The sequence below is a fragment of the Oncorhynchus masou genome, chromosome 22 (genome assembly GCF_036934945.1).
Source record: "Oncorhynchus masou masou isolate Uvic2021 chromosome 22, UVic_Omas_1.1, whole genome shotgun sequence".
Taxonomy (NCBI): Eukaryota; Metazoa; Chordata; class Actinopteri; order Salmoniformes; family Salmonidae; genus Oncorhynchus; species Oncorhynchus masou.
The window spans coordinates 17,461,575-17,484,272 of record NC_088233.1 but is presented as its reverse complement, the minus strand read 5'-3'; the positions used below and the strand labels follow the sequence as shown (position 1 = coordinate 17,484,272).

The 22,698-nt window shown below is 41.4% G+C and overlaps 1 protein-coding gene across 1 annotated transcript; it reads left to right on the top strand.

Annotated features, from left to right (window-relative positions):
* Positions 1-74: 74 nt before the first annotated feature.
* LOC135508785 (ovochymase-2) lies at positions 75-15,072 on the top strand. Its single transcript, XM_064929004.1, has 18 exons — positions 75-273; positions 597-692; positions 926-1,077; positions 1,276-1,471; positions 1,568-1,600; positions 1,824-1,914; positions 6,296-6,435; positions 7,194-7,334; positions 8,185-8,315; positions 8,877-8,970; positions 9,274-9,405; positions 9,625-9,681; positions 11,842-12,025; positions 12,285-12,339; positions 12,722-12,914; positions 13,282-13,424; positions 13,767-13,929; positions 14,177-15,072. The coding sequence occupies exons 1-18, from the start codon at positions 75-77 to the stop codon at positions 14,293-14,295; spliced, it is 2,319 nt and encodes a 772-aa protein (XP_064785076.1). The 3' UTR covers positions 14,296-15,072.
* The last annotated feature ends 7,626 nt before the right edge of the window (positions 15,073-22,698 follow it).

Below are 22,698 nucleotides of genomic sequence, written 5' to 3'. Positions count from 1 at the left end.
CCATCTCAAGTCCAGGTAGTCCCTCCCCGTTTCAGTCCGACTTCTTCCATTTGGTGCAAAACAGCATGCCCCTAATGTCTCCTCCTTTTTTCTTCCATAGAAGCTTTCTGAGGAACGTTAGTGTTGTGATTGGGGAGTACGACCAAAGGGTTCCTGATGAAGAAGAACAGACCTTCACTGTGAACACCATCAAAATTCACGAAAAGTACCAGCACGCCTCTCCTATGAGCTATGACATAGCTCTGCTGGAAATCAATGGACATATCCGATTGGGCAGGTTTTCTCTCCGTTATAGTGACGGGCGGTTGATAACAAATAAATTAATAAAAAATCCTACAATGTGATTTTCTGGATTTTTTTTCTCATTTTGTCTGTCATAGTTTAAGTGTACCTATGATGAAAATGACAGGCCTCTCATCTTTGTAAGTGGGAGAACTTGCACAATTGGTGGCTGACTAAATACTTTTTTGCCCCGCTGTATAACCCACCCTTTATGGACATTATGATGTCTACGTCATTGATGGAGTTTGGCCAGACATTATTCTTGTCACTGTAGGAAATATTTTCTAAAATATCTGTGCTAACATCCTCTGCAGGTCCCTGTGTTCAACCCATATGCCTGCCTCTGCCCAGTGAGAACTTCCCACCCAGGACCAGCTGCCTTGTGAGTGGATGGGGACGGACCAAAGAACGTAAGGCCCAGATTAACTTTACCTTCAGGTTGACATTAACTTCATACTAACACATCAACATGGATACTTTACTCTTCACCTGTATATGTTTGATGTTTTGATGATGGAGACCTAGCCTGATCCCATATCTGTTTGTGCTGTCTTATGACCATGGTTTGACCATAAGGAATTGGCAAGACAGCACAAACAGATCTGGGATCAGGCTAATGGAAACCCACTGTATTCACATTCAGGCGGTCTTCTACCTGCCATTCTAAGAGAGGTGCAGCTGGAGTTGGTGGAGCCAGCTAAGTGCAAGTATGTTCTCCAGACCCTGAGACCCACACAGCTGGCCCTCACTGTGCTGTGTGCTGGACCAGAGAGTGGAGGAAAGGACGCCTGCCAGGTACAGTAGATAGACTACATCACAGTGCTGTCTGACTCTGCATGTTAAAATCTATAACACAGTGTTATTATGATTCAGTGATCTCTGTCCAGTTTCTGGTGGAGGATCTCTGGACAAATGGGGTTATAACTGTCTATAGACGTTTCATCATTCCTTTGAGGTCCCTTATCAGATAATGTTGTGTTCTCCCATCTCCAGGGGGACTCTGGGGGTCCTCTGATCTGTCCCAGGGAGGACGGCCACTGGGTCGTGGTGGGGGTCACCTCCTGGGGGAAAGGTTGTGGCCGTAGCTGGATCAACAACAAGGCCAAGTCGTCGGCCAAGAGAGGATCCCCAGGGGTATTCACTGACGTCAAGATGCTCCTGCCCTGGATCAAGATGAAACTCAGAGAAGGTTATCTAACACTTTTTAATCAAGTTTGGATATGTATAACAGATTGTATAACAGATGGTCTTACAAATGATTTTGTTGTTGTGTTTGCTTCAACAGCAGATGCTAACCCAAACCAAAGGCCCAACTCAAGTAAGTTGTATTTCTTCTTCTTGTATATCAATTCCACAATGCATTTACTTGCATGTTTGGAACTGCGACCATGTCCTCTTTGTCATCTAAATAGCTACTTACATTTTTACACAATAGCTCATTTATGCAATTTGTACAATGAACCTTTTACTGTATGATGTTATCACACTCTTTGGACAGTGTATTTGATTGTGTGTGTGTGTGTGTGTGTACTGTGCTGCAGGACTGTGCAGTGTGAGGGATGGGCTTGTGAGCGGTAGTGAGGGTCTCATCAGAAACCCAAGCCTCTCAGGCCATCTCTACAACAACAATGAGTGGGTGTAATCCAGTGACAATGTGACAGGCCCGTTGAAGACGGGGAGTGAGGGAGAACTGTGCTGAACTGAATGCGCCCATTGAATGCCCTTGAATTAAGTATGCTTTTAGGACTATTTATTTTCAGACCAATTTTCCCTCACCACTCCCCGGCTGGCACAGAACATTCTAACAACCATATGTTTCTTAGAGCTTGGTGAGAGGGGGTTTCCTATGGTTATTTTGCATACAACCTTCCCACAACTTTCTGGAAATGTTGAAGCATAGTTTCTTGGCTTTGGAACATTCTCAGCACATTTGTAGGAACTTGACAAAAAACATAATTGTCCTGCTATTTAAAGGGATACTTCAGGATGTTGGCAACGAGCCCCTTAATCTACTTCCCTAGAGTCAGGAACTTGTGGATACCATTTTTATGTCTCTGCGTGCAGATTGAAGGAAGTTGCTAACTACCACTAGTGTAATGCAATTGCTAACTAATGTTAGCGCAATGACTGGAAGTGTATGGTTATCTGCTAGCAATGCTAGTTAGCATTGGCTCACAAATCTACCTCTAACTTCCTTCATACTGGACACAGAGACTTATTCATCTGACTTTGGGGAAGTAGATAAAGAGCATCATTGCCATTATCACAAAGTATCCCTTTAATTACATTAACAGAATGCTTCCTAAAAGTTCAAACATGGTTACATTTAATGTCGTTTTTTTGTAATGTTCTAGGAAAGTTCTCAGAATGGTTTGACATTGGGAATGTTCTCAAATAGTTCTGAGAACTTTAAGAAACAATGTTCTTCTGCCGGAATTTCAGTACTCCAACAACCAAATTTCTTCAGGTTTCATCGTGGTTCTATTTAAAGTCATGTTCTCCAATTGTTCAGAGAACTTTAATCCATAAGAGTCTAAACAATGTCTAAACCAAGGCATTCCCTTGAAGTATCAACACATTTAATACAAAATTATTTGATGAAAAGGTATTTGGCCTTACTCCATGCCCAAAACAGAGGTGCGCCCACATCCGCCATTGTGCGCAAATTGATTTTGTCCCCACACACCAAACACGATCACGATACGCAGGTTGAAATATCAAAACAATCTCTGTAACAATTATATTAATTTGGGGACAGGTCGAAAAGCATTAAACATTTATGGTAATTTAGCTAGCTAGCTTGCAGTTGCTAGCTAATTTGTCCTATTTAGCGAGCTTGCTGTTGCTAGCTAATTTGTCCTGGCATATAAACGTTGAGTTGTTATTTTACCAGAAATACACAAGGTCCTCTACTCCAACAATTAATCCACACATAAAACAGTCAACCAAATCGTTTCTAGTCATCTCTCCTCCTTCCAGGCCTTTTCTTCTTTGGACTTTATATGGCAATTGGCATCTAACTTCCATAATAAGGTGTATTACCATAACTGAGCGACTGACCTCAGTTCATCTTTCAATCACTAATAAGGAGATGGCACATGGGTATATGTTTCTATAAACCAATGAGGAGATGGGAGAGGCAGAACTTGCACGGTGTTCAGCATCACAAATAGAACTGACTTCTATTTTCGCGCTTGGCAATGCAGACGCTTGTTGGTGCGCGCGAGCAGTGTGGGTGCAATGATTGAATAACATGTATTTGTACATTTATTATGCAACGCTCGCGCACACGACGCGGTCAGCATGTTACTGCCATTAGCCCATATGAACGCATTAAATAACAGATTCACTACATGGAACAACAAAAATAGATCTAAAGGAATTTTGTTCCGAAGTGTCTACCCTATATCTGAGAGATATAAGAAAGATCAGGAAACATTTATTGTTTTTGTTTTTTACATGTATTTTAACTAAACTATCTACATATATACTTCCATTAATTTTCTGGACTGGTCTGGTACCAGGGGACCTTCAGACGAGTCTTCTGAGGCCTGGGGCCAGCTTAGCAAAATAACTGACGTGCTTGTTGTACATCAGAGGGGTCACATGTAGCCCAAACTGTTCTGATGCTACGGACAGAAGTTGACAGATTGGATAAACCAACTTCAGGGGGACATAGAGAAAAACTAACAAAACCATTGTGTTCATGAGTCTCATCCTTCCACAGGGGGCTAAAAATAGTTTGTAGGCCAAACCGTTCGGACGCCACAGACAATTTTGTGAGTAGACCAATTTTCGAAATGACGTTTTTTACATTAGATTAAAGAATTGACTCAGAGCTATAACATGTTATATCATACACTGCAGTTGAAGAAAAATGGGGAAGTAATTCTGCTTTGAAAGTTGATAAACTTATAACCCCACTTTTAAGAAAATGTCCATGAATATTTTGGTACATTTACTGAAGAGCCCTTCTTTGTCTACACCCATTCAGCATCGTTCACACCCTCTTAAGCCTTAGCCCCTCCCAGATCTTTAAGGATCCACAGTGTAGTAAACATCCAAAGCTTTCAAGACTAAAAGTGGTGAAAGTAGTAGCAAAAAGTAGTAGTAAAAATACACTTTATCTAGTCCTTGGCTTACAGTTGAATTCGGGAAGTTTAAATTGTCATTTTAATCCATAGAGACGTGAAGGAGAAGCTCGTCGGATGTTGATCTCTTCTCGGCCTTAGCCAAATATATTTAAACTCAGTTTTTCACAATTCCTGAAATGTAATCTGTGTAAAAATTCCCTGTTTTAGGTCAGTTAGGATCACCACTTTATTTTAAGAATGTGAAATGCCAGAATAATAGTAAAGAGAACAATTTTTTTCAGCTTTTATTTCTTTCATCACATTCCCAGTGGATCAGAAGTTTACATACACTCAATTAGTATTTGGTAGCATTGTCTTTGCATTGTTGAACTTGGGTCAAACATTTTGGGTAGTCTTCCACAAGCTTCCCACAGTAAGTTGGGTGAATTTTGGCCCATTCCTCCTGACAGAGCTGGTGTAACTGAGTCAGGTTTGTAGGCCTTCCTGCTCGCACACACTTTTTCAGTTCTGACCACAAATGTTCTATGGGATTGAGGTCAGGGCTTTGTGATGGCCACTCCAATACCTTGACTTTGTTGTCCTTAAGCCATTTTGCCACAACTTTGGAAGTATGCTTGGGGTTAATGTCCATTTGGAAGACCGATTTGCAACCAAGCTTTAACTTCCTGACTGATGTTGCTTCAATATATCCACTTCATTTTCCTGCTTTATGATGCCATGTATTTTGTGAAGTGCACCAGTCCCTCCTGCAGCAAAGTACCCCCACAACATGATACTTCCACCCTTGTGCTTCACGGTTGTGATGGTGTTCTTCTGCTTGCAAGCATCCCCTTTTTACCTCCAAACATAACGATGGTCCTTATGGCCAAACAGTTCTATTTTTGTTTCATTAGACCAGAGGACATTTCTCCAAAAAGTACGATCTTTGTCCCCATGTGCAGTTGCAAACCATAGTCTGGCTTTTTTATGGTGGTTTTGGAGCAGTAGCTTCTTCCTTGCTGAGTGGCCTTTCAAGTTATTTCGATATAGGACTCGTTTTACTGTGGATATAGATACTTTTGTACCTGTTTTCTCCAGCATCTTCACAAAGTCCTTTGCTGTTGTTCTGGGATTGATTTGCACTTTTCGCACCAAAGTACGTTCATCTCTAGGAGACAGAACGTGTCTCCTTCCTGAGCGGTATGACGACTGCGTGGTTCCATGGTGTTTATACTTGCGTACTATTGTTTGTACAGATGAACGATACCTTCAGGCCTTTTGAAATTGCTCCCAAGGATGAACCAAAATTTGTGGAGGGCTACAATTTTTTTTCCGGGGTCTTGGCTGATTTCTTTTGATTTTCCCATGATGTCAACCAAAGAGGCACTGAGGTACACCTCCACAGGTACACCTCCAATTGACTCAAATTATGTCAAGGAGACTATTGGAAGCTTCTAAAGCCATTGCATAATTCTCTGGAAATTTCCAAGCTGTTTAAAGCCACAGTCAACTTAGTGTATGTAAACTTCTGACCCACTGGAATTGTGATACAGTGAATTATAAGTGAAATAATCTGTCTGTAAAAAATTGTTGGAAAAATTACTTGTCATGCACAAAGTAGATGTCCTAACCGACTTGCCAAAACTATAGTTTGTTAACAAGACATTGGTGGAGTGGTTGAAAAATGAGTTTTAATGACTCCAATCTAAGTGTATGTAAATTTAGTACCTCAACTTTATATCCTAATCTGACTTTGATGCAGGCCATTAAGGCTAAGCGTCCCGCTAGTGGAACAACTTCTGGTGAATCTGGAGAGCACGCAATTCAAATAAATAATCATAACAATTATGGATTTTAAACATTTATGTATCTACAAATATTTTATATCGGTTGAAAGCTTAAATTACATTATAGTAAACATCTTTCTCTCTCTCTCATAGGATATGTTCCTGGTCCATCAGCGTTCCTATAGGGAGCAGTATTCTGCTGGAATTCTTGGAATTCGACATGGAGAATGACACCCTCTGTCACAGTGACCAACTCACGGTATCTGTGGGTGCAGACTCAGGGAGGCCTATTGGTGAGAGATAAGGCTGCTGTACAATACCAGTCAAAAGTTTGGAAACACCTACTCATTCAAGGGTTTTTCCTTATTTTTACTATTTTCTACATTGTAGAATAATAGTGAAGACATCAAAAAGATAAATAACACATATGGAATCATGTAGTAACCAAAGAAGTGTTAAACAAATCAAAATATATTTTAGATTTTAGATTCTTCAAAGTAGCAACCCTTTGCCTTGATTACAGCTTTGCACGCTCTTGGCATTCTCTCAACCAGCTTCACCTGGAATACTTTTCCAACAATCTTGAAGGAGCTCCCATATATGCTGAGCACTTGTTGGCTGCTTTTCCATCACTCTGCGGTCTAACTTATCCCAAACGATCTCAATTGGTTTTAGGTCGGGTGATTGTGGAGGTCACCAGGTTGTCTGATGCAGCACTGCATCACTCTCCTTCTTGGTCAAATAGCCCTTAAAAGCCTGGAGGTGTGTCATCAAGGCAAAGGGTGGCTACTTTGAAGAATCTCAAATATAAAATATATATTCATTTGTTTAATACTTTTTTGGTTATTTCATGATTCTATATGTGTTATTTCATAGTTTTGATGTCTTCACTATTATTTTACAATGTAGAAAATAGCAACAAATAAAGAAAACCCTTGATTGAGTAGGTGTGTCCAAACCTTCGACTGGTACTGTATGTCTCCCTAGTTTTCTCCTTCCCACCAGTTGATGGGGGGGTTTGACTTTGTGATCTCCTTTGGCTGTCTCTTAGGGAGGTTCTGTGGCAGCGCGCCCCCGCCCCCAGTGCTCATCGACTCCCACAGCGCTTCTCTCCAATTTGTGTCTGATGTCAGTGGAACAGGAAGCGGATTTGTTGTTAGATTCCGAGGTGTCGAGGGAAATTCTGTGCCTGGTGAGTAACCGTTACGTCAACCCACGCTTCCTTGGCTCACCAAGCCTAACCCCCCCAGCTCAGGAATAGAACAACTCAGAACTCAGGTTAAACCAGTTTAGGAAGTAGTATGTCATCATTACTGTGTGTGCATTGCAATTATAAAGACATAGTCTGACACTAACGGATGGATCCTCACAGCATTTGTTTTTTGTTAAATAATTCTCATGTTCTCTGTCTGTACTACAAATAGCTGTGTATTGCATTTGTGACTTGATGATAGAATACGTTGTTTGGCAGGGGCCTTCAGGGCAGAGCTGTGTGCTGGGTCTGATGTTTCATCACCCTGCCTGCTGACAGGATGTGTCTAGTTGCTCTGAGTCCCTGACAAATGATAGAGGCTCCCTACTCTCTCTTTCAATCCCAGTACAGCCCTCTACCCTGTGAGCCTCACACCCTCCAACTGCTGCTAGTCAGACACACACAGGCATATGCACTTTCACTCGCACGCACGCACGCCCACACACACACACTCATGCACACACACACACGCTATCATGCACACAAAAACACACACACATTCATGCTCATGGGGCTGACTCTCCCATAGTTACATAGCAGCCAGGAAGGCACAAGGTAGTGCCATGACCTGGTAATGAGGTGCAGAGTTTCTGTGATGAAAACACACACTCCTGCACTGTAACTACACCACCACGTGGGTCAGAGATAGGAGCCAAGATGCCTGGCGGACAGTGTTTGTGTTGCACTGATGCACATGTATTGTCAAGGGTTAAGTGTGTGACAGTGTGAGTATGGAGCCACAGAGAGGGCAGGGCTTGTGGCTGATAATGTGTCCTTTGTGTTTGTGCAGCGTCGGGATGTGGCACCGTGGCTCTGGTCCAGGATCAGAGGGCCGTACACAGTCTCAACTACCCACAATCCTACAGCAACGACTCTGTCTGCCACTGGGTCATCTACGCCCCCAAGGGTCACGTTGTCAAGGTGACACATGTTGACCTGTACTTCTTATGCAGTAAGGGTTGTAATAGTTTGTGTATTGTCCTGTCCTAGGATGGCAGGTAGCTTAGTGATTAAAGCATTGGACTAGTAACCGAAAGGTTGCAAGATCAAATCCCCAAGCTGACAAGGTAAAGATCTGCCCCTGAACAAGGCAGTTAACCCACTGTTCCTAGGCTGTCATTGAAAATAAGAATTTGTTCTTAAACTGACTTGCCTAGTTAAATAAAGGTAAAAAAAAATATATATATAATTGTGTCCTCTCATGTAGCAAGGCCGTTGCGAGTGAAGGGATACCCCAGAGACTGATTTCTCCCAGTGGAATCATGAATACATTCATGGTGGCACTCTGCCTACACAGTGATAGTTTGTTCAGTCTCTGGTGTGGATGGGATCAGTTTACATGTACTGGAAAGAATGTGATACTCACCTTGATTAAACAATAACAATAATAACAGACTGCAACACTGTAAATGCACTTGCCACATTTTTTGTTGAAATTAAGATGAGTGAAGGATGCTGTTTCCTTCATCTTTTGTCTTGCAGCTGGACTTTGATGACTTTGAACTGGAGCAATCGGATGACTGCAAATATGACTCGCTGACTGTTCTTGGAGATGTGGATACAAAAGAGGAGATAGGTACAGAATCTGGCCCTAAGATCAAGAGTCCAACAAACCTATCCAAATGGATTTGACTTGTATGGCACATTAATAATTGTAATAGATGCTGAAATATAAATGAACCAAACTCAACTCAAGCTGAAAGAGATATCTCTTTGTACGTATGCATATGCACGCACACGCACACACACACACACACACACACACACACACACACACACACACACACACACACACACACACACACACACACACACACACACACACACACACACACACACACACATTTCAAGTAGGTTAATGTTTGTGTCCTTGTGTTAGCGGTGCTGTGTGGTAGGAATGTGCCTCCCCCCGTCCTGAGCTATGACAACGTGATGGTCCTCCAGTTCACCTCTGATAGCACAGTCACCTACCGAGGCTTCCACGCCACTGTGTCATTCATCAGTAAGATCGGTGAGTGTGACACCGACACACATAAACCACACATTCATATTACTCACCATAAGAAGCCCACAGATCAGGTTAACATGAAACTTTCCATAACATATCATGCGTTAACAATATTTTACATTTCATTACTGTTGCATGATAGGATAAATCCTTCAATACTTTATATAAATTTGGCTGTTCTGTCATGCTAGCTGATCACAGACAATCTGACTCTTTACTCAGACCTGCTGGATGGGGAGTCAGAGGATGACACTGTTCACTTTCAACACTCACTGCCAGGTTGGTTATGCGTTGTCCTTCGACCAGGCTTTCCTTCTGCACCTTTTTTTTCACACCTAAAGGGGCCCTTATATTCTAAATCAAATAGCTAAATGATCCTTGGTATAACCATCTTAAAACAATTCCATATGTCAGTTTAGGAGAATTAACACTAAACGCTTGTTTATTACCTTTAAGCAGTGGCGGGCAGTGCCGTTTAAGATTGGGAAGGTACAACATGTTGCAAAGTTGCAAAACGTACTAGATGATATGATTTTGCGAAAGGTATGATATGTTATTAATTCTAGCTAGCTGGCTAACGTTAGCTAGGCTAGGAGTTAGCGTTAGGGTTAAGTTTAGGAGTTAGGTTAAAGGGTTAAGGGAAGGGAAGGGTTAGTTAAAAGGGTTACGGTTAGCTAACTTGCTAAGTGGCTGTAAAGTAGATAAAAAAATTAGTAAGTCCTGTAGTTGAAAAGTTTCTAATTAATTGTCTATGATGAGAATCAAACTTGCAACCTTTGCGTTGCTAGACGTTTGCGTAAGTCAACATAGCTAGTGGAACTAATACACTAGTGAACCCTCTACAATCATGCATTACAGCATACAGCAAGCGGTTGAGCTGTTACACCGGCGCACCGGTGGCAATTCATTATATAAATTACCTTGACTTGGAAGAGTTCCAGTGTTGGATAGCCTCAGCCAGCTAGCTAACATAAATAGCATTTCTCTCCGTTTGAGCCGATGGTTTGAGTGGGCTAAATTAGCTAGCTGCAGAAGCTAGCTAAGTAAGTGAAAGTGAAAAAGAAGAAAATTAAATATAGCCAACTCTCTCTCTCTCTGCTGCTTCTCCTTAATTTTTTAAGAAATCAATTTGTACAACTATTGCCTTTCTCTTTCTTTGTGTCAACTACTCAGCACATTTTATGCACTGCAGTGCTAGCTAGCTGTAGCTTATGCTGTCAGTACTATATTCATTCTCTGATCCTTTGATTGGGTGGAGAACATGTCAGTTCATGCTGCAAAAGCTCTGATAGGTTGAAGGACGTCCTCCGGAAGTCTTCAGAATTACTGTGTAAGTCTATGGAAGGGGTGAGACCATGAGTCTCCTAGGTTTTGTATTGAAGTCAATGTACCCAGAGGAGGATGGAAAATAGATGTCTTCCTGCTAAACCATGGTGCTACCCCAGAGACTGGTGTTGAGGCTACTGTATACATTCATAGTCTTATCTAAAAATTATAACTTTTTTAATGTTTCACTATTTGTATTTTTATGAAATTCACTGAGTAGGATGGTCCTCCCCTTCCTCCTCTGATGAGCCTCAACTGACTAAGAAACCCATTAGTCTACTTGGAGTAACACCCTTGTTGGAATCCACACAAGCTCCAGGCTGTAGGTTGGTCCTCTCCTAGTTTCTGGTTAGTCCAGGCTGTGGGCGTGTCTCAACTGTTCACTTACTGCTTTTCAACTCAGCAGTGATAATAGACCAATGGGTGTTCATGCATGGTCTGCAAAGTACCTGTAACTACACTCCCCTCTGTATATACAGTGAAGCTAAAATGTTAAATTTGACTCGTGGATGCTACAATGATGACAGATAATCTTGAATGATCTGTGAATAATGATGAGTGAGAAAGTTAGAGGCTAACCTCCCCTGTTATTGGTAATGATGAGAGTATGTTTTGGGGGTATGATCATTGTCACTCATCATTATTCACGATTATTCATGATTCCTTCATACATTATTTACCATTAATTTCTATTGGACACAACATAATCCAAAACACATCCAAAAGAAACTGCAAATGCATTCAACAATTTGGTAGAGTCCTACGCTTGATGTAGTCATTGTGTGCTAGGATATGGGACCAAATACTAAACTTGACTACTCTGACTTCTAATACACTATAAGTGACACCTTTAAGTGGGGGGACATCTGTAGATACAGTACATAAAGTGCTTTCATTTCTAAACAGTAAAACAGATATGTATGAAAATACCCTCAAATAAAAGGGGGCATTATGTACTATCGCCTCAAATCCAAAATGCGTAGAGTAGAGAGTCAAATTTAAAGTTTTAACTTTACTGTTCAAATAAATACAAAGTGGAGTGTGTTTGTGTGTGTTTGTGTGTGTGTGTGTGTGTGTGTGTGTGTGTGCGTGTGTGTGTGTTCGACCTCTCAGACTCGTGTGGAATGCCTCATGTCCGTGCTGCCTCGACCTCCAGTGAGTCTCTGGAAGGAGCGGGGGAGTCGCGACACGCCTGGCCTTGGGACGTTCGGCTCAGCAAGGACACTAACAACATCTGCTATGGGGCCATCATCCAGCCTGCCTGGGTCCTCACTGCTGCACACTGCCTTCTAGGCCTGTGAGTGTCACATATATCCTATGCTTTTTCATCAATGAACATTTTAATAAAAATAATAATAACAGTGCACATACACACTCATATCCTATAGTAATAAATATACATTTAGTGAAAAATAAATGGTGTATTTGAACAGTTTGAAAACTATTTGAAAGCTCTTATGCTATACTTTTCCATAGATGAAGATGTTATTCATAAAAACAGATCATAATAACAACAGCCTCTATTTTTTTATTTGTTTCTTTTCTAACTAACACAGGGAGGACCAATCATTAAGATCACTGTTGGTGGAGACGGGAGGCCCGAAGAACCAGGTAGGATGAAGCATCCTCAGGCAGTCTACCCATCTCTCACTCTCTGTCTGTCTCTGTCTGTCTCTGTCTGTCTGTCTCTGTCTGTCTGTCTGTCTGTCTGTCTGTCCCTCTGTCCCTCTGTCCGTCTGTCCCTCTGTCTGTCTGTCTGTCCCTCTGTCCGTCTGTCCCTCTGTCTGTCCCTCTGTCCCTCTGTCCCTCTGTCCGTCTGTCCGTCTGTCTGTCTGTCTGTCTGTCTGTCTGTCTGTCTGTCTGTCTGTCTGTCTGTCTTGTCTGTCTGTCCCTCTGTCCGTCTGTCCGTCTGTCCGTCTGTCCGTCTGTCCGTCTGTCCGTCTGTCTGTCTCACCTCTATGTCTCTGTGTTATTGTCTATATGGGTCCTATAGAGGCGTGGTGTGAGGAGGCTTGTGCTGCACCCTCAGTATGACCCCTCCTCCCAGGACTATGATGTGGCCCTGCTACAGCTGGACTCCCCGCTGCGCATCACTGAGCATGCCTTGTCCGTCTGTCTGCCCTGCTCGGGACCGGAAGTCCCACAATCCCAGGTCTGCATGCTTTCATCGTGGGAGATTCCGACAGGTATGTACAGTATCATGCCATACTGTGTTTAGGGCAAACGGAATTTTGCAGCCCAAACTATGTTTGACCCACAACAAGACACCATGATGACAAAGCAAAAAGATCACTGTATCACGATGAGTGTCATTGTAAAAGGTTTGTTTATGTGGGCACAGGGATTATGTCTATGTACAAACATGACATTACCTCATTCAAAATGTGTGTGTGTCAGTCTTTCAGTGATTGTGTGTTTTTTGTGTGTGTCAGTCTTTCAGTGATTGTGCGTACTTGTGTGTATGGGTGGGTGTAGCGTGTGTGTTAACAGTATGTGTTTGTAGTTTTCTGAGTGTAGCCTAACACAGAGACCGTGGTGTATGTTGACTGTTAGGTGGACCATGGAACAGCACTGTTGAGTCGCTAGAGGTGCCACTTGTGAGTCATGCTGACTGTGAGCGTTATAACACTGGTAGACTGACCGCTAGAATGCTGTGTGCTGGGCCGCCACAACATCGTGGACAGGACACGTGCACGGTGAGGAACACACAGGGTTCATAGCACCACTGTAAACACTGGAACACACCGGGATGGATGGGTGGTGGCTATTACAGTATAACAACAGTGGACTCAAAGGATTTGTGTTATCATACATCCCCCTCTGGTGGCAATGTTTGGAACTATGGTTTATAACCATATCAGAGAGCACGTTATGAGGGCCTTTTCTTAAACTTTGAAGTACTCAGTACCAGTCCAAGATGATAGAATACAGTCACCCAAACCATGTAACTGTATATGATACAGTAGAGGGTAAAGTATAATCTCATTGTGAGGAGTTTCATTTGTCAGAGACATTAACTTCAAACGGTCTTCCTTCAGGGTCCAGGGGATTCTGGGGGAGCACTGGTGTGTCAGAGAAAGGACTCTGGTTACTTTGTCCTGGGAGTGAGCAGCCGAAAGGAAGACTGTGGGAAGTTCCAGAGGCCAGGAGTCTACACCTCAGTCCCCATGATAACAGACTGGATCCACGAACAACTCCACGGTGAGGGAGGTTTATCATGTGGATCTGTGGTGCTACTTCACAATCTCTACTGTCTTGATAGCAATTCTTCATGCCTTATATTGTCCTGAGATGGGAAACACTCAAAAACGCAACAATATCTGTGGGGTTAACTCAAGTAAAGTGTGAATCATTAATTTATTTTCACATTCCTACAGTTTACTCAAGAGTAACATATTATGTATTTTCTTAAGTGTGTTTCTCTGTGTCTCCGGCTTTCTGTCCACAGAAGATTCAGCTGACTCCTCTAGAACCCTGCCATACCAGAAGCAGCAGGAGGAGCTGGACTTCAGCATAGATTATGATGATAATAACTATGGAGCGGAGTCATCTGGAGAATCCTATTAGCCTTGACCCACCTAGCTTGAGGCTGCAGGACCATGTGGTATTCTTACGGAGTCAAGCTGCTTTTTGATGCTTGCATATACCGCTCAGAAATTAAGCAGACACAGCGGTTCTAACAGAGACATGATTTGAAAAAGGGAACATCCAATCAGCACAAATTCCATGGATTTTTGGGAAGGGCTATGGAACAATTGAATTGAATTGAATTGAATTGAATTGAATTGAATTCTGTCTGTCTGTCTGTCTGTCTGTCTGTCTGTCTGTCTGTCTGTCTGTCTGTCTGTCTGTCTGTCTGTCTGTCTGTCTGTCTGTCTCTGTCTGTCTGTCTGTCTGTCTGTCTGTCTGTCTGTCTGTCTGTCTGTCTGTCTGTCTGTCTGTCTGTCTGTCTGTCTGTCTGTCTGTCTGTCTGTCTGTCTGTCTCACACGCACACACAGTACACACACAAACACAAGCAGTTTTTCAACTCAGAGCACATTAATTATGATAAGAGAAACAGTTACACAAATGATGTTTTCCTTAGGAGGAAGAAGACATGTCTCGTCCCAAAGAATTTATGCTACCCACGTATTTCTAAATAAATACTTGACACATACAGTTCCTACCTGTTCCACCAGCGATCATTCCCATACAGTATGTTTAATTGCGGACCTTAGCCTTAGACTACTTATTAGGTTGAATGGCAAATTTGCCTTTAAATTGGGAGAAACACACACACACACAAATATTTTCTTTGTAAAGAGTGACACTGGAGTGATAATATTAAATTATAATGTCATCAACATGCCTGGAGATATTTTAATTAATTAGACAGTGTACACACATTCACCCACACCCACACACAAACCTTTTCCAGTGCTAAACCGGTGCTCAACCCCTGAGTGATCTGACACTGAAGTGATTTTGGATCATTCACCTCCTCATCTGGTTCACTCAGCTGTGCTTTGTCATGGCTCCGTCATAGTGAGTTCCTCTCTCCAATTGGTCCGTCAGCCCTCCATTAACTCCCCTTCCTCTAGGTAGCCATGGTGCAAAGGTCTGACTCCAGGGCCTGGCTCCATATGTTTGACACCCCTGTAACGAAATCATCTTTGGTTACAGCTCAACAGAACTTGTTTTCAAGGCTATGATGCTGAAGTCGACTGAAAGAAAACCTCCAAAGTCACCTAGGCGTGGTATGTAGCCTAGCAGTTAAGAGCATTGGTCCAGTAGCTGAAAGGTCATTGGTTTGAATCCCTGAGAAAGATGATACCATATCTACTTGACGGAAAGGACAACCGCATTCAGACAGATGAAACCTGAGGGGTAACCTACAATGCAGGATCAAGGAGTTAGCCAGCTAACTTGCCTAAACATTCATATATAACTTTTATATTTTGTAGAAATTTGATTTCATATCAAATTGATTTCATATCAATGTTTAGCTTTTTTAAATTAACCATAAAATCAATAGTTATTTCTGGTTACTTATCAAAGATAGCTAACTAATGGATCATACCTTGCAGTATACCCCCATCTCCACCCCAGAAAGTGCTTCCGCCTTACATCCAGGTTCATGTAGAGACCATGTCTAGATGTTACTATATTACTAAAGGTTACTGGAAGTGTTGATTGCTGAAAGTTCACAAACTCTATCAATGTACCAAAAACAAACATACTGGACTGGATACAGCTGGCATGCAGGTCCTCAGGAGGAAATGAAAACTTCAGTCTTCTCCAGATAATGTGGCGCCACCTGCTGGTAGGAACAAGGTCACTGTCTGTTGGATTCAATGAAATCAACCCACAGAGGGATAGTTATATTTATTTCTTCTAAAACTATAAACAAAGATGAAGAAATCTAGTCAGAGCCTGTGCCTGTTCAACAGTTGTCTGACCAATGCTTCAACTTCTAAACAATGAAACAACAATCAAAACTTTCAATCAATTTTTTTTTCATAAATACACTGAACAAAAATATATACGAAACATGTGAAGTGTTGGTCCCATGTTTCATGAGCAGAAATACAAGATTCTAGAAATGCACAAAAAGCTTATTTTTCTTAAATGTTGCACACACATGTATTTACATCCCTGTTAATGAGTATTTCCCCCTTGCCAAAGATAATTCATCCACTTGACAGGTGTGGCACATCAAGAAGCTATTTAAACAGTATGATCATTACAAAGGTGCACCTTGTGCTGGTGACAATAAGGCCACTCTAAAATGTGCAGTTTTGTCACACAACACAATGCCACAGATATATCAAGTATTTAAGGAACTAGCAATCGGCATGATGACTGCAGGAATGTCTACCAGAGCTGTGGCCAGAGAATTGAATGTTAATTTCTCTACCATAAGCCGCCTTCAATGTCATTTTAGAGAATTTAGCAGTACGTCCAACCGGCCTCACAACCACAGACCACGTGTAACCATGCCAACCCTTCCACATCTGTCTTCTTCACCTGCGGGATAGTCTGAGACCAGCCACCCAGACAGCTGATGAAACTGTGGGTTTGCATAACTGAAGAATATCTGCACAATCTGTCAGAAACAGTCTCAGGGTTGCTCATCGGCATGCTTGTCATCCTCACCAGGGTCTTGACCTGATTGTAGTTCGGCATTGTAACCAACTTCAGTGTGCAAATGCTCACCTTCAATGGCCACTGGCATGCTGGAGAAGTGTGTTCTTCTCGGATGAATCCCAGTTTCAACTGTACCAGGCAGATGGAAGACGGCGTGTATGGCGTCGTGTGTGGACAAGCAATTTGCTGATGTCAACGTTGTGAACAGAGTGCCCAATGGTGGCGGTGGGGTTATGGTATGGGCAGGCATAAGCTACAGACAATGAACACAAATGCATTTTATTGATGGCAATTTGAATTCACAGAGATACAGTGACATGCCATTCATCCGCTGCCATGTCACCAATTTAGCATGTTTGGGATGCTCTGGATTGACGTGTATGACAGCGTGTTCCAGTTTCCGACAAAATCCAGCAAATTCGTACAGCAATTGAAGAGAAGTAGGACAACATCCATTGAAGAGGAGTAGGACAACGTCCATTGAAGAGGAGTAGGACAACGTCCATTGAAGAGGAGTAGGACAACGTCCATTGAAGAGGAGTAGGACAACGTCCATTGAAGGGGAGTAGGACAACATCCATTGAAGGGGAGTAGGACAACATCCATTGAAGGGGAGTAGGACAACATCCATTGTAGAGGAGTAGGACAACGTCCATTGAAGAGGAGTAGGACAACGTCCATTGAAGGGGAGTAGGACAACATCCATTGAAGAGGAGTATGACAACATCCATTGTAGAGGAGTAGGACAACGTCCATTGAAGAGGAGTAGGACAACGTCCATTGAAGGGGAGTAGGACAACATCCATTGAAGAGGAGTAGGACAACGTCCATTGAAGAGGAGTAGGACAACGTCCATTGAAGAGGAGTAGGACAACGTCCATTGAAGGGGAGTAGGACAACATCCATTGAAGGGGAGTAGGACAACATCCATTGAAGAGGAGTAGGACAACGTCCATTGAAGAGGAGTAGGACAACATCCATTGAAGAGGAGTAGGACAACGTCCATTGAAGAGGAGTAGGACAACGTCCATTGAAGGGGAGTAGGACAACATCCATTGAAGGGGAGTAGGACAACATCCATTGAAGGGGAGTAGGACAACATCCATTGAAGAGGAGTAGGACAACGTCCATTGTAGAGGAGTAGGACAACATTCCATTGAAGAGGAGTAGGACAACGTCCATTGAAGAGGAGTAGGACAACGTCCATTGAAGAGGAGTAGGACAACGTCCATTGTAGAGGAGTAGGACAACGTCCATTGTAGAGGAGTAGGACAACATCCATTGTAGAGGAGTAGGAAAACATCCATTGTAGAGGAGTAGGACAACATCCATTGTAGAGGAGTAGGACAACATCCATTGAAGAGGAGTAGGACAACGTCCATTGAAGAGGAGTAGGACAACATTCCATTGAAGAGGAGTAGGACAACATTCCATTGAAGAGGAGTAGGATAACATTCCACAAGCCACAATCAACAGCCTGATCAACTCTATGCGAAGGAGGTGTGTCACGCTACGTGAAGCAAATGGTGGTCACACCAGATACTGACTGATTTTTCTGATCCAGGCCCCTACCTTTTTTAAAGGTATATGTGACGATCAGATGCATATCTGTATTCCCAGTCATGTGAAATCCATAGATTAGCGCCTAAATGAATTATTTAAATTGACTGATTTCATGATATGAACTGTAACTCAGTCAAATCTTTTAAATTGCTGCATGTTCCGTTTTATTTTTCTTCAGTGTAAAAACTTTATAAGCCATGTGTCACGTCCTGACCTTAGTTCCTTTTTTAGGTCTCTATTTTAGTTGGGTCAGGGTGTGAGTTGGGGTGTCTATGTGTTTGGCCTGGTATGGTTCCCAATCAGAGGCAGCTGTCAATTGTTGTCTCTGATTGAGAACCATACTTAGGTAGCCTGTTTTCCCACTTTTGTTTGTGGGTGATTATTTTCTGTTTAGTGTGTGTTGCACCTGACGGAGCTGTTTCGGTTGTTCTCTTTTGTTACTTTGTATTTAGTGTTCAGTTTATTAAGATGATGAACACTTACCACTCTGCACCTTGGTCCTCACCTTCTTCTCCCGACAACAGCCGTTACACCATGCCATTCTAAAAAGGTTTATTCTTTAACCGTAAGATTTATGGGAAGATTTTTTCATTTAATTAGATATGCTTTCATGTTGTTGAGTAATGGGATGATGTTATCTTTTCCGTATATATTTTTTGTTTGTTGTCACTTATTAAGTATCCTAAGTATTTTTTTGTGCTCCACTTACAGAATTGCTGTAAATCAGTTATTTTTATTTTTCCTAATGCCATTATTATTATTTTTTCCATATGTATTTTATATCCTGAGATTTTAGAGTCATCTGAAAATATTTTTAACAAGGGGGCATTGAGTTTTCAATATTTGTCAGGTACAGTACATCACAAGATCGTCGGGCAAATAAGTTTAGTTTATACTCATGTTTACCTTTACTGATACCTGTTATATGTGGGTCCTGTCTAATTCGGCAAGCGGTTCAATTGCTAGTGCAAACAGGAGGGCGGACAGAGGGCATCCCTGTCTTGCACTCCTTTCTAAAGCAATTTATTCAGATAATATATTATTTGTGTACATATTTGCCTTAGGTTATTTATATAACATTATTATGAAATGTATTATTTAAACTGGAAAGTTGAAGGCTTCCAAAGTTTTTAATAGAAAAGGTCATTCAAGACAGTAGAAAGCCTTTTCAGCATCTGTCAAAGGAATTTAACAATTCCTGTATATATTCATTAACCTGTTGATGCTCTGGGGGCGCTATTTCATTTTTGGATGAAAAACGTTCCCGTTTTAAACAAGATATTTTGTCACAAAAAGATGCTCGACTATGCATATAATTGATAGCATTCGAAAGAAAACACTCTGACGTGTCCAGAACTACCAAGATATTTTCTGTGCGTGCCCTAGAACGTGAGCTTCAGGCAAAACCAAGATGAGACGGCATCCAGGAAATGAGCAGGATTTTTGAGGCTCTGTTTTCCATTGTCTCCTTATATGGCTGTGAATGCAAGAGGAATGAGCCTGCCCTTTCTGTCGTTTCCCCAAGGTGTCTGCAGCATTGTGACGTATTTGTAGGCAGATCATTGGAAGATTGACCATAAGAGACCACATTTACCAGGTGTCCGTCCGGTAAATGTAAAACCTGCCAGTATTTTTCCATGGGATACAGAGAGGAAAGCAAGCTTCCACGAACTGCATATCAATGAAGAGATATGTGAAAAAACACCTTGAGGATTGATTCCAAACAACGTTTGCCATGTTTCGGTCGATATTATGTAGTTAATCCGGAAAAAGTTTTACGTTGTAGGTGACTGAATTTTCGGTTCGTTTCGGTAGCCAGACGCAATGTAGAAAACGGAACGATTTCTCCTACACACAGACGCTTTCAGGAAAAACTGCGCATTTGGTATGTAACTGAGAGTCTCCTCATTGAAAACATCAGAAGCTCTTCAAAGGTAAATGATTTTATTTATTTGGTTATCTGGTTTTTGTGAAAATGTTGCGTGCTAAATGCTACTCAAAATGCTATGCTAGCTTTGCATACTCTTACACAAATTAGTCAATTTCTATGGTTCAAAAGCATATTTTGAAAATCTGAGATGACAGTGTTGTTAAGAAAAGGCTAAGCTTGAGAGCAGACGCATTATTTTCATTTTATTTGCGATTTTCAGAAATCGTTAACATTGCGTTATGCTAATGAGCCTGAGGCTTTAGTCACAAACCCGGATCCGGGATGGGGAGTTCCAAGAAGTTAACCAATTCAATTTAAATCACTCTGTCTGTTTCTAAGAATTTGTAAGATCATCATTTGCATAAAATAGACAGAAACCAGTCTATCAAAATTAGCCAATAGCATTTATTCTCGAGAGCGCTGCTCATAGAACCATGTACAACAGTTTATATACCACATATGATGTCATAGGTTATAAAATGTCTCTCCTCCTCTCGAACAGGACAAAGCAGGTTCAAAAGTTAATTCCAACTCACTAGCACACATACCTGACACACTATATCTGGATTAACTCCTGAAGTCTCACCATAGTTTATTACCACTTAGCAGACAGTTCCAGATAAGGAAATCCTGGAGTGGCTCTCGCTGTCTTATTTGATCGCCACAGAGTTATAGCTGAGTCGGTTCAAACATAGGCTAATGATACTCTTTGCTTACTTTAGACACACACACATACATTCCTTCTTCCACAATGGTTATCATTTCCAATTACCCTTTATCCATGCTACATAACCTCTTTCTTAGGAACTAACATTATTAATCAGATATTGTAAAACAGGGTAGAGTTTTTATTAGTTATATTTAAATGTAATTATTCATAAAATTCCTAACAGCATCCAATGCCAATATTGATAAATCTACATCTTGTATTTTAGCTTATTGTATCATATTGAAACATGTTCTTGTATTTTTTTGTAAGTGTCTATTTTTAATAAATCCTGTTTGATTAATATGTCTAGTCTGGTGAGACTTTTGCTATTCTGTTACTGTTGAGTTTTGTTATTATTCTGTCACAATTTATTACATTTATGGGTCTGTAATCTGTAGGGGGCTCTCCAGATTGTCCTGCTTTTAATATAACTGAGATAACTGTTTGATACATGGAGCTAGAAAGCACTGAATTGAGTGACATACAGTACAGTGTAAAGGTTTTAGGATGTTGTGAAAAAATACTGTAAAGTTAGAATGCTTTAAAAAAATAGACATGTTAATAAATTATATTTATCAATTAACTAAATGCAAAGTGAGTGAACAGAAGAAAAATCTAAATCAAATCCATATTTGGTGTGACCACCCTTTGCCTTCAAAACAGCATCAATTATTGTAGGTACACTTGCACAAAGTCGGGGATTTTGTAGGCATATAGTCAGGTGTTTAATTTAATTCACTCTGAATTTAATTCCTCTGTTTTAATTCCAAATCAAAATTAAACACTCTGTCAATTCATAAGGAGTTGTATGACCCTTATATTATAAGAATGGACAGAGCCCTGGTCTTAAAAGTCAAGTAACAGCCTTTAAAGAGAGTACTGAGTTCATACACATTTTACCACAGGTTGTAAACTGAAAATGACGTCAGCGTTTTCTAAATGTTCCGTCTCTTCTTGACACTGGTAGAAAGGCCCTATAATTCTCAAGCCTTCCCTCCTCGCCTAGAGCCAAGGTCAGTCAGTGTAGATAAGCATTCTAGACAGTCTGGAGATAGTCCGTCCCTGCCATCTGGAGATGGTTCATTCATTTGTACAAAGGAACAGACCGTCATTGTTACTAAACTCTTGACCACATTCACTTCAGTACTGGGATCAGATAGGAAAATTCATACATATACAGTAACATTTAGTAAATTATGATTAGTACATCCTGATTGAAATGTATACATAATTAGTCATTATAGATAAAAATTCCCTTAACAGGTGTATGATTAAACAATTATACCAAACAGTTGCTAATGATCATCAATCAATTTGTATGATGAAACACAATCATTAACTGAAACAGAAACAGCTGTGTAGGAGGAATAAAGCCTGGGTGAGGAACAACTAAATTCCGCTAACAAGGTGAGGTTGCTGGAGACAGTTCACTGTCAAAAGTCATACCCCATAGCAAGACTGAGCCCAGCAACAAGACACAAGGTAGTTATACTGCATCAGTAAGGTCTCCCAGGCAGACATGTCCAGGCAGACATGTCCAGGCAGACATGTCCAGGCAGACATGTCCAGGCAGACTGGGGTTTCCAGATGTGCTGTCCAAGCTCTTTTGAAGAAGCACAAAGACACGGGCAACGTTGAGGA

Coding starts and splice junctions, on each gene's coding strand:
- LOC135508785 (XM_064929004.1), top strand. CDS start 75: ATGTCTCCTCCTTTTTTCTTCCATAGAAGCTTTCTGAGGAACGTTAGT. Junction 693..925: donor ATGGGGACGGACCAAAGAAC/GTAAGGCCCAGA, acceptor ATTCACATTCAG/GCGGTCTTCTACCTGCCATT. Junction 12,340..12,721: donor CGGGAGGCCCGAAGAACCAG/GTAGGATGAAGC, acceptor TGGGTCCTATAG/AGGCGTGGTGTGAGGAGGCT.